Source organism: Sphaeramia orbicularis, chromosome 8 (genome assembly GCF_902148855.1).
Source record: "Sphaeramia orbicularis chromosome 8, fSphaOr1.1, whole genome shotgun sequence".
Classification (NCBI taxonomy): domain Eukaryota; kingdom Metazoa; phylum Chordata; class Actinopteri; order Kurtiformes; family Apogonidae; genus Sphaeramia; species Sphaeramia orbicularis.
In genome coordinates this window covers 17374934-17387981 of record NC_043964.1, presented here as the reverse complement: position 1 = coordinate 17387981, position 13048 = coordinate 17374934, and the positions used below count along the sequence as shown (strand labels likewise).

The 13048-nt window shown below is 35.9% G+C and overlaps 1 protein-coding gene across 3 annotated transcripts in view; it reads right to left on the bottom strand.

Moving 5' to 3' along the window:
* The window catches only part of LOC115424779 (axin-1-like), a 92602-nt gene that overhangs the window by 36892 nt on the left and 42662 nt on the right, over positions 1-13048 (bottom strand). For all 3 annotated transcript variants that reach the window (XM_030142207.1, XM_030142206.1, XM_030142208.1), the window contains one exon: positions 2512-2652. In XM_030142207.1, the coding sequence (XP_029998067.1) occupies positions 2512-2652 (141 nt within the window). The remainder of the gene's footprint in view (positions 1-2511; positions 2653-13048) is intronic.

The window sequence follows — 13048 nt, the reverse complement described above, 5'->3', positions numbered from 1 at the left end:
AAGTTTTCCACTGCATTTTTTTGCCTAAAAACCAACACCTACTAAGTCCTGATTAATCAAATAGAGAAGGACAGGTATTCTCAAAGGCTTATTATGTCCCTTCTGCACCACGAGTGGTCTGGCAGATTACAGGTACATGTTAACACAACCATGATTCTTTAATTCCACGTGGTATTTGGTCATGCTGAGTTTCACACTCTCCTGTGCTCGAAGCTCTGGACTAATTAGCTCCTAACAGCCTCTAATCCAGGCGTCCGCAAACACATTTTTGTCCAGTTGTGAACGCTTTTAAGTTCCTCTGGCATAATTCCCCAGTGCCATCTCTGCAACTTGAAAATATTTTGTTTCTAGTTTTTTACCAACACATGCCTGATCTGCAGACTCAAGTGGAACAGATGCCCTGTTTGTAAGTGACCGAAGATGGTTAAAAAAAAAAAAAAAAAAAAATAAATAATAATACTGGCTTTGGTTCTCATGCTGGTGAAAATCTAACAAAGTTAAGTGTGAAGAAGAAGCACACATTCTGCTTTCGTCGCCAATAATTAAAAGCTGGGACTAAATGAATGAGTCTGGAAACATTTCAAACCAGCTCTTGAGTAATGTTTGTTTAGGAGGTCAGTTAGTTTTTATTTATCTACAACATATCTGTCATGAATTAAAGGAGCTTTATATTGTATTTGTACTTAGTAATATTACAAAAATGACATGAAATAAAGACCTCTGAAGTTAAGCCAAAAACATCAGTGTATTGGTTTGTAGAGATATGAACTGAATCTATTCAGATCCATAGATTTATGTGACTACTGGAGGAAGTAGTGGGTCAGCCTGTCGGTCTCCCACGGTTAACAAAACTAACACTACGGAGCCTTTGACCAAAGCATCATAAAGTGACCAGTGATATTGTTTTTTTTAGGGTGCCTATTGTCAGGGGTGCCGCTACCAATTGTAAACGTTGTGGACCCTTCATAAAATTCAGTATCTTGTCAATCTGTCAGAGCAGGGGAGTGTGTGGGGGGGTGCATGTAGATGGGGCTGTGGTCCACACATACAGTCACTTACGCTTAGGGATGGGAATCGTGAAGAATTTAACGATTCCGATTCCATTATCGATTTTGCTTGTTGATTCGATTCCTTATCGATTCTCATTGGGTGATGGAATAAAAAAGTACAAACGGGTGTGTTTGTATTAACTGTATTTTACATTTCCATCTGCACAGAAAATATAACATATACAGTATGCACAAATAATAACAGATGTTTAATTTTACTTTTTTCACTGTAAAATATAGAGTAAAGTTTGGAGTTGACATTATTTATATATTTATGTTATTATTTCTCTGGTCCGGCCCACTGCAGATCAAATTTAGCTGAATGTGGCCCCTGAACTAAAATGAGTTTGACACCCCCGGACTAGACCTTGTTCTTTCCACAGACATCTGAGCATGCTCAGTGAATCTCCTACCACCTGTGGTGTTTTACTGTTGTTTGCAGTGTTGTCATGATTTTCTTTTTTTTTTTTTAAACTGTGTTTTTACTACTTTTGACTGTGTAACTGCTTTTTGGAGTTCAACCAGGTGCCAAAAAACAGCTGGACTGATTTAGAAAAAACAAAGAGCCTAAAACAAAAACTACTGGACCCAAATTCAAATACTTGTTGTTCAGTGTGTTCCAGTTCACAGTCCATGTTTAACATCCTAAACCTCTTATTGATGTACATTCTGAGTAAAACCTGTAGTATTTCAAATCCTCTCTTTGGTTTTTTTCTATTATTCCACCCTGTTTTGAAGCTAAAACACGCAGTCAAGCAAAACCACTGAAGAAAATGAACACAAACATACAGGATGGGGAAGCAAAATTTACAATGAACATTTAGTTGTTTTTTCTCAGCAGGCACTACGTCAATTGTTTTGAAACCAAACATATATTATGTCATAATCATACCTAACACTATTATCCATACCTTTTCAGAAACTTTTGCCCATATGAGTAATCAGGAAAGTAAACGTCAAAGAGTGTGTGATTTGCTGAATGCACTCGTCACACCAAAGGAGATTTCAAAAATAGTTGGAGTGTCCATAAAGACTGTTTATAATGGAAAGAAGAGAATGACTATGTGCAAAACTATTACGAGAAAGTCTGGAAGATACTATTAAAGAAGAATGGGAGAAGTTGTCACCCGAATATTTGAGGAACACTTGCGCAAGTTTCAGCAAGCGTGTGAAGGCAGTTATTGAGAAAGAAGGAGGACACATAGAATAAAAACATTTTCTATTATGTAAATTTTCTTGTGGCAAATAAATTCTCATGACTTTCAATAAACTAATTGGTCATACACTGTCTTTCAATCCCTGCCTCAAAATATTGTAAATTTTGCTTCCCCACCCTGTACACTCACAGCAGCTTTTATGACACTGAAACAGATACAAATTCAGCTGTTTCACTGAAATAAAGTCAAATGTTAAAGGGTTAATGTAAGATGGGAAAAGGTGTTCTTGACGAGAAAATACATACACGCTGCTGTCGGTTAGAGAAAGCGTATCTGTGTCGCTGGACATACTCTGCTGCTCACTACCATTGGCGCTGGCGGCCGGAGCCAAAGCATAACCAGTGTTGACATAGTACGGGTTGATTGGCTCCCGACATGGTGCATGCCTGGAAGAAAATCAAGAAACACAAGACATGCTGAGAAAAAAAAAAAGCTGCTACTGCTGCTGCTGAGGTACAGAAATCATTACACAAACATGAAATGCTGAAAACACGTTGTCTATACTGTGTGTATGATTGCCTGCTATAGTTATCCAAAAAAAAAACCTCCATGCGACCTCATTCCTGAGCGCCAAATGGGCTCGGTTACCTTTGGTGGGTAAGATTAAGAAACAGAAATTGAGCTGGGGTAAAGGAACTGATGTTTTTATGTGTTGCTATGCTGCATTTGGTAGAGCTTTGCCTGCCTTTGTGAACAAACCCAAACAGAAACAGCTGCAGAGCATAGAACCGCTGTCCTTACACTGCATATCCTTCAGAGAGCAGCAGCAGAAAGTCACGGAGGCTTCACTTGACACCATTTACATTCTCAGTCATTGACTTTAGCCAACATATTTCTAACAAGCCTTCGTACACATGAATTATAGATGTTAGGCATCATCTCTTTTTATTCAAATTGGAATTCCCCGAAGCGTTTATATCCCATGCATTCTCCGTTTTTGGAATGCAGAAGCAACCAGAGTTCAAAATGAAACCTTTATGACCAACACGTTTTCATTAGCATCTAAATTCAATAGTGGCGCATAATTACGCCGAAGAGATGGGACGAGTGCAGTAAACGGGAAATGATTTGAAGGGTTACAGTTTGACGTTTTACAGCTGGAGACTGTTTCACCATCGTACTGCGGTTTGCCTATCTGATGAAGCAAAATATGATGCAAAACATTAAAAAAAAAAAAAAAAAAAAATGGGAAGGAGACATAATTGAATCTAACTCTAACCAAAACCCTATTTGATCAGATTAACAGATAAGAAACAGGGGTGTTATTGTCTGGAAATGTTGCTCAGAATTGAGTTGGCGAATGAGATACAAGCGTCAAACTCAAAACCACAGTAATTTCTGAAGGAGCAGGAGAGTTATGAGCATTATCTGTGGAAAAAAAAAAAAGCAAAACCTTGACTTCCAGTTGAGAGATTGTTCCATCTGTTATCACGCTTATTTATTCGAGCCATATGCGTTTCCAAAGTATCAACTCTTATTTATAGAGAAAGCTACGACAGTAATGTCAGTTTAATGCAGTGTCCTCAGTTGCCCTCCATCTATTTTCCTTCCTTTAGAATGAATAATTTTATTTCCTATATATGTTTATATATACAGAACAAAGATTATTTCTACAGATGTCTTTGTTTCAGTCAATAATAAGCTGAGGCAAAGGCGAATTTTTCCTTATCCTGTTTTTCTCCCTTGAATTACCCAGAATACCAGCAATGCAAAGAAATAAACATGCATGAATAAGTCAAAGTAGGGCTGGGCAATAAAACGATAACAGTTTATATCACAAAATATCTTTTCCTTGATAGAAATGAGACATGTTTGATACAATTTCGATACAATTCATTCGTCCATGTTGTGACAGACGTAAGAACAGCCAATCATAATTAAGTAGCGCTGCACCGAACCAATCACACTACAGCCACGCTAGTCAAGATAGGTTGATGCGCACAGCACAGTAACACACAGGCTAATGTTTGGGCTGCAGCGGGAGGTAATGAGGGTTCCCTCAGGAGAAAATTTGACCGAGAACTCAGGTGACCGGGTTAGTGAAAAGTAGGGTGCAGCATAGAAGCCGGGAGTCAGACAGTCAAAGCGCAAGTTTCATTTTTGGTTTACGCCAGTTAAGGAATGCACCCCCACGTGTATACCCCCGGCATTGTGTGGTGAAGATGGTCAGTTTTGTTTGTGTTCTATTTTAAAACTTCAAAGCTTTTGCCTGCTGGTCAGACTTTTAGTTTCATTTTGAATATATGTACCTGTTTTATATCTCTGAAACAGTTGGATAATGTTCTTCAACACATCTGTTATGTTCAACCTCTGACACAAAATAAATCAACAATAGCCTTCTGAAATCTTCACAATTAACTTATCAGCTAAAATTTACTTAGGGGGTCAAGAGTGGCCATTTTTGTAAAAAAAAAAAAAAAAAAAAAAAAAAAAAGTTGTAAGAAATGCATAGAACTGTGTTGAATTAATGCTAATACATTTGTGCACAGACTACTGATATTATTTGACAGTGGAAGCTATATTTTCAGAAATATTGGATTTTGAATAGCACGTGTATGTGAAAACTTTTGCTGGTGGACGGACGTGACATTACCTATGATGATCTGGTCAGTACCAGTATTTTATTAGTAATAAACTTATATACTTACTATTGCTAATTCTCCTCTTATTCATAAATGTTAGTATTGTGGATCTAAAACAATAACAGCTGACACAGAAACACAAAATGTGGCAGTGGACGGATGTGACATGGTTGTTACAGATCCCATCATACTGATGCTCGGCAGCCATGTCACCGTTTCCACAAATGATCCCTGTGCAAAAACTAGGATCAGAATTATTTATTGTATAGTTTATCATCATACTAAAGAGTAAATAACAATATAGAATTGTTATTTCTTTAAAAAAATGCTAATTATTAGAAAATTGTTGATTTCAAAAGTGACGTGTGACATTCTTAATGTATGTATTGGCGTAACATAAGCAGGATGGATCAGCACCATACTCCATATTGCAACCTGTAAAAATAAAACGTGATATGTAGGATAGAATCTTGTAAGAAAAATTGGGGAATCTAAAAGAATAGAATATTTGTTTTTCAGGTAAATTCAGTTCAAATATAACTTGGCCATTTGTGACATGAAAATATAGCATTAATTGTGATGAAATTGGACATTTTTGAGCTGAAAACATAGTTCATATGACCATCAACATGTTGCAACAGAACTGAAATCCTGTAAATTTGAACAACTTGCATTTACCAACACAGAGTTCCTTTGGGGATTCACTTAGATTGATTTCTTATGCACAAAGACAGAAATAAGACCTCTAAGCAAATTTTAGTCGATATGAGTAACGGTAAATTTAAGCTTGACAAAAATAGTGATTTGATTTATATCGTGATACATATCGATATCATCTGATATGAAAAAAAACATTGTGATATGATTTTTTTCCATATCACCCAGCCTTAAGTCAAAGATTATTTTTTTCCTCAATTATGTGACATTGAAGTCATTTTGTATTGTGATTTATTAAAATGTATTAAAAGTATTTTATATTTTTAGACTTTTGACACTAAATAGAACATCAACTCATCATTAGGTTTAAATCCTAGAACAGAAATACACCTATAATTTACATTTGTTCACATTTTCTGTGTTTCTCTCTTAATTTACAAAATCTATGTATAGAAACAAGAATATTTTAGCTTTTAATTCAAAAAAGTATGTGCAATGTTTTTAAACACACAATACCTACGAATTTCAGGGTATAACATTAAAAAAGTCAATTATTAGGGCTTGCAACATCCAACTTTATTTATTATTCTAATAACTCTTATTTAAGGTTTATTTATAGAGTGTAGGTTTGTTTTAGATCCATTTCCCCAAACTTCAATTCAGTACAGTGCTTTTCTGAACTGAACAAAAAAACCTTCACTTAAAAGCAGTATTACAGTTTAGGAAGAGACATATCGGTTTTTCATCCATATGATCATTTGATGTTGCAGATCATTATAATCCTGTGATTTCATTACAATCCCAAAAGCCGTAAGTTTCGTCTGACTCGAATGACAACAAAACTAGGCCGTTCATGTTTTAAAAAGCCTTCTGACAACATTAATGAATGTGTAGGTCATTCTCTTTCAAGTCCTTTGCTTTCTTAAACATGATCTGAGAGACTATCTAATGTCTTTTGTTGTAAGTCTGCAAGGAGATCAGACAGAACTGATGTAAAATTTAGCTTTACAAAAACCCAAAGGGTAACGCTAAAAGGCTTTTTAAAAATGAAGCGTGTCTTTCTGTAATTCTAGCCAAATGCTTGATTGCTGAAATAATGATGTGAAAATAAGCTCAGAGCTGCGTTTTGCTCACCAATTAAATCTCATCACATGTGGGAGCGCTGTGATGAAGTTTTGGGGTTGTTTTTTTTTTTTTTTTTTTTCTATGCATATCCGCACACGCACATGGCTCGGCTCATGTTGAAGCGTTTGGTGCATTTCTACACTCTGATCTCAAGCGAGCACTGATCTCCAACAAACTTGCCAATGGTGATGTTTATAAAAAAAAAATAAAAATAAAAAAAAAAAAACAGAAAAAAGTGGTTCTACACAAACAAGTTTTGGGTTCATCTTGCAGAAACCGACAAGAAAAGCTGCACAGTGATGAGATGTGACAAGACCAGACGGTAAAAGGAGGCAGAGAATCGCAGCTGCTCAATCTATGGCTCAGTTGCCATGTTTCATTTGGCTGAAGCCTTATCTGTCTCAGCAATGTGTTCAGTGATTATCAAGACAGCAATGTTTGTCTGTCAGCTGATGTGAATTCCTGACCTTGGTAGCAGTCGCTGCAGCTGGAGCAATAGAGGTCACAGTATTAGGAAGTGTCTTTTGTGCCTGGTAATGATGTGGTTTTTGTGTCGTATTGTAAACAAAACCGCATTCACACTGAGGTTTTGAAGCCGCTGGTTTTGTCGAATCTGTCACAAAGACGAGGAAGCTTCCGCCGACTTTCTAAACACGACATCTGGCATGTGGTCTTTTACGGTTTTACTGGTTTGTCTCCTCTGTTTAAGATGAAAAAGGATGACTCACACCATTATATTACTGTAATGAGTATCTACGTGGGCCTTAGATCATAATCGTGATCATGATCTTCACTGTATGATCTGCTTTTCAGAGGGATACTGCAGATTATGTTATTAAAAACTCTGCTTTTAAACAACCTTTTACCGGTGCAATTACTGCGTTTTACACAGAGCATCGCACAATAGCAGGGGTGTCATATTCAGTTTAGTTCCACATAGAGCTCAATATGATCTCAAGTGGGTGGGACCAGTAAAATAACGAGTTTTACACTGTGGGGGCCGACAGCAAGTGTACGTACCTGAAATCCCCTCAATCATCTGCTGTATATAAATCCATCCACAATAATTGTTAGACAATCGATATGAACTCAATTTGAGCTGCATCGACCTGATAGTGGCAGAATAATGGTCAGAGAAACAATTTTTCCCCACAAATCTCCACCTAGTGAATGAAAATGACACCATCTGGATGGTAGCAAGAAAATGGACATTTGTAAGGCGATCAATATGAACCAAATTTTTTCTCAATTGGCCTATTATTGCTTGATTTGTGTCCAAAAAAATTATTTTTAACTAAAGCGTCCCCATTTGGATGACTTATAATACTCATAGCGGCTAAAATTTGCTTAGAGGTCTTATTTCTGTCTTTGTGCATACGAAATCGATATAAGTGAATCCCCAAAGGAACTTTGTGTTGGTAAATGCAAGTTATGCAAATTTACAGGATTTCAGTTCTATTGCAACATGTTGATGCTCATATGAACTATGTTTTCAGCTCATAAATGTCCAATTTCATCACAATTAATGCTATATTTTCATGTCACAAATGGCCAAGTTATATTTGAACTGAATTTGCCTGAAAAACAAATATTCTATTCTTTTAGATTCCCCAGTTTTTCTTACAAGATTCTATCCTACATATCACGTTTTATTTTTACAGGTTGCAGTATGGAGTATGGTGCTGATCCATCCTGCTTATGTTTCAACAATACATACATTAAGAATGTCACACGTCACTTTTTAAATCAACAGTTTTCTAATAATAAGCATTTTTATAAAGAAATAACAATTCTATATTGTTATTTACTCTTTAGTATGATGATAAACTATACAATAAATAATTCTGATCCTAGTTTTTGCACAGGGATCATGTGTGGAAATGGTGACATGGCTGCCGAGCATCAGTATGATGGGATCTGTAACAACCATGTCACATCCGTCCACTGCCACATTTTGTGTTTTTGTGTCAGCTGTTATTGTTTTAGATCCACAATACTAACATTTATGAATAAGAGGAGAATTAGCAATAGTAAGTCTATAAGTTTATTACTAATAAAGTACTGGTACTGACCAGAGCATCATGGGTAATGTCACGTCCGTCCACCAGCAAAAGTTTTAACATACACGTGCTATTCAAAATCCAATATTTCTGAAAATATAGCTTCCACTGTCAAATAATATCAGTAGTCTGTGTACAAATGTATTAGCATTATTTCAACACAGTTCTATGCATTTCTTACAACTTTTTTTTTGACAAAAATGGCCACTCATTTGACCCCCTAAGTAAATTTTAGCCGAAGACAATCAATATGAACCAAATTTTATCTCAATTGGCCTATTATTGCTTGATTTGTGTCCAAAAAAATTATTTTTAACTAAAGCACCCCCATTTGGATGACTTATAATACTCATAGAGAAGCTGAAATCAATAGGGTTCTTCCACTAGAGGTCCACTACGTTGGTTATCAAGGGAAAAGAAATCCAACCAAATCTGTCCTAGTTATCACATTCACACGAAGGATATCCAGTGGTGGAGGTCGGGGTAAGACCATTTACAGCACAGGTGTCAAACATGTGGCCCGGGGGCCAAATCTGGCCCCCTAAAGGGTCCAGTCCGGTCCGTGGGATGAATTTGTGAACAGCAAAAATTACACTAAAATATTACCAATCCTTTTAGTTCAGGTTCCACATTCAGAACAATTCAGTCTCAAGTGGGTCAGACCAGTAAAATACAATCATAATAACATATAAATAATGACAACTTCAGAAGTTTCTCTTTGTAAATATAAATATTTTCATGTATTTACACTAAAACAAAGTATAATTTTGCAAAAAATGTGAATAACCTGAAATGTCTTAAGAGAAGTAAGTACAATTTAACAATATTCTGTCTGTTATTAAATGTTTCTGTGCATTTGTAGATCCACTGTGATCTGTAAGTTATAATGTACATGTGTGAATGATAAACTGAGGCAGAATATTGTTAAAATTACACTTATTTTTTCAGTTTGTTCATGTTATTCAGATCTTTTGAAAGGATAGTTTGTAGATGTAAACCTTTTCATAATGTAAATTAACTTTTTTCACTCTAAAACATAGAGGAAAGTTTGGAGTTGACATTATTTATATATTATTATGTTATTATTTTACTGGTTCAGCCCACTGCAGATAAAATTTAGCTGAATCTGGCCCGTGAACTAAAATGAGTTTGACACCTCTGACTTAGAGTATGCACTGATGGAAAAGTGCTACATAAATTTAATCCATTATTATTATTAAAACCATTATATCCATTATACCATTATATATAAATTTGATTTTGGGGAATATAATTACAGTTAAAAACATCAAATTAAATTAACAAAATGTTTGCATCTACAAAAGTGAATAACATGAACAACAACAAACAACCTGAAATTGAAAAAGAAAAAGTAAGTCCAGTTTAACAATATTACGCCTCAGTTTATCATTTACACAGATCACAGTGGATGTAAAAAGGCATAAAACATTCAGTAACAGGCAGAATATTGATAAAATTGCATTTACTTCTCTTAAGATATTTCAAAATGCTCGTATTTGTTCAAGTTACTGACATTTTTTGTTTGTAAATGTGAACACTTTCACGCAATTTCACTTTTTTGCAATAAAAGAGGAATAATTTGGAGTTGTCATTATTTATAGGTTATTATGAGTGTTACTGATCTGACCCACTTTAGATCACACTGGTCTGAATGTAGCCCCTGAACTAAAATGATTTTGACACCCTTTATGTTTAAAATCTTTCATGTAATTTTTGCATTTCACAAATTCAACCCACAGGATGGATTGGACCTTTTGGTGGGCCAGTTTTGGCTGTATATTTGACACCCCTGCCATACATAAACTTACAGTATTAATGCTAGCATGAGCTGCTAGGTTAGTCAGTTTATTACCATCTGTTTATTGTGATCCTTTAGCATCTCTGTTGCACTAAAGGGTTCAGTTTTAGTCGTATTTAAGTTGCACTTGAGTTTGCATAGCGACATTCTTTCTGCCGATGAAGAAATAATGATTGACAGGATGACGACCTCAGAAAGCAAACAATTACTGTGACTCCATGAGCTGCTACATTAGATTCTGAACACAGCAGTAAGTCTGATTTACGCTGATGCTTCAGGATACATTAGAGTCTAAAAACATTTTCAGTCATTATAATTCTGGCCAGACTAATATGGCCAAAGTGTATGTAATGAATGGAAACACTGCAGCGACACAGACATATGTACAGTTTGAAATATGTCGACTACTGTTTACTTCATCTGGATAATGTGATAATATTGTAATAATGCTGGTGCAAAACCAACATGATGCAAAACAACAGAGTTTCTAGTCAGATAACAACAAAAAGCCCATTAGGCATTTGATCTTTGGCCAGATCACCCAGCCCACACCTGCATCTTAAGCATACAGTCATGGAAAAAAATTATTAGATCATCAAAAGCATCAAAAACAATGGTTATGCAATCAAGTACTAACTCCTATGTGTATCATGTGACTAAAACAGAAAAGAAAACATGAAATGCTTAAAAGCACTGTTTTTGGCAGTACAGTGCCATAGATATTGATGTAGAAACCTAAGTGATTTTGGTTATTATCAAGAAGACATGGAAACTGGCAAGATATCAGCCGTTAACTTAAACCAGGCGTCACCAATCCTGGTCTTTGAGGGCCGGTATCCTGCATGTTTTAGATGTTTCCCTCTTCCAGCACACCTGACGGTCATTATCAGGCTTCTGCAGAGCTTGATGATAGGCTTATCATTTGAATCAGGTGTGTTGGAAGAGGGATACATCTAAAACATGCAGGATTCCGGCCCTCGAGGACCAGGATTGGTGACCCCTGACTTAAACTCTTATGAGCTATTTTTGTTATCATTATATTTGTCCAAACAAATGTACCTTTAGTTGTACCAGGCATTAAAATGAACAAGAAATTGAAGAAAACAAGGGGTGGTCTAATAATTTTTTCAGCGACTGTATGTACAGTTTGAAATACGTCGACTACTATTTACTTCATCTGGATAATGTAATAATAATGTAATAATGCTGGTGTGAAACCAACATGATGCAAAACAGTAGAGTTTCTAGTCAGATAACAACAAAAAAACCCATTAGGCACTTGATTTTTTGGCCAGATCACCCAGCCCACACCTGCATCATAAGCATACAGTCACCGAAAAAAAAATTATTAAATCATCAAAAGCATCAAAAACAACGGTTATGCAATCAAGTACTAACTCCTATGTGTCTCATGCGACTAAAACAGACAGAGAAGAAAACATGAAATGCTTAAAAGTGCTGTTTTTGGCAGTACAATGCCATAGATATTGATGTAAGAACTGAAGTGATTCTGGTTATTATCAAGAAAACATGGCAAATTGCTAGGTATCAGCTCTGAAATTAAACTCTTATGAGCTATTTTTGTTGTTATCATTATATTTGTCCAAACAAATGTACCTTTAGTTGTACCAGGCATTATTGTAATAATGCTGGTACAAAACCAACATGATGTAAAACAGCCGAGTTTCTAGTCAGATAACAACCAAAAAACCCATTAGCTATTTGATCTTTTGGCCAGATCACCCAGCCCACACCTGCATCATAAGCATATTTCTGACAGTCAGCCTCCACATTTCTAACAGCCAACAATCTGATTATTCTGTCCCTAACCTCACTGACATCAGAGACCTCTACAGCCTGTTTTTTTCTATCAACGGACTTGCGGTTATGAATAAAGCATATTAAAGATTCAAAGCACAAAAATATCACTTACATGTCCAAGTCTGGTTTTCTCCCATCTAGTACAATCTGTTTTTGTTAGGTTTGTTCACTATCAAGGTAATAATGACCTACAAGATTTGCACCATAACACACACTCAAGGGCTGAGATATGCAAAGTACAGCTGCAGCTCTATCAAATTTCACTGCTTCTAAAATTCAGTAAATATGGCTAAATCGTCGAATTATGAATCGCATAAAAAAAAAAAAAAAAACTGCCAGCGTTAGAGAGAAAAAAAAAAAACAGCATAATTTAAACTAAACCACTTATTGTTACAATCTGTTGCAACAGAGTCAGCAAAGGGGTAATTTATGCAAAACACAATTAGGTGGAAGACAAGGAAAAGCGAGATACAAACACATGCACAAAATGCAGACAACTCAGTCATCACTGCAGACAAAACAGTTAAAGAGCAGAATAGCTGGCTCTGCATCAAACAAACAACAGAACAGTGGATCTAATGTGAGTACTGCCCTCTAAATATGAATTTAGAGGCATAAAAACTGTCTAAAAGCTGCCTTTTCTGAGAATTAGCAAACAGTAGCACAGCAGTAGAACATCTGGCTCCATCCTACTTGACCTATGAGACTAAAAATAAAA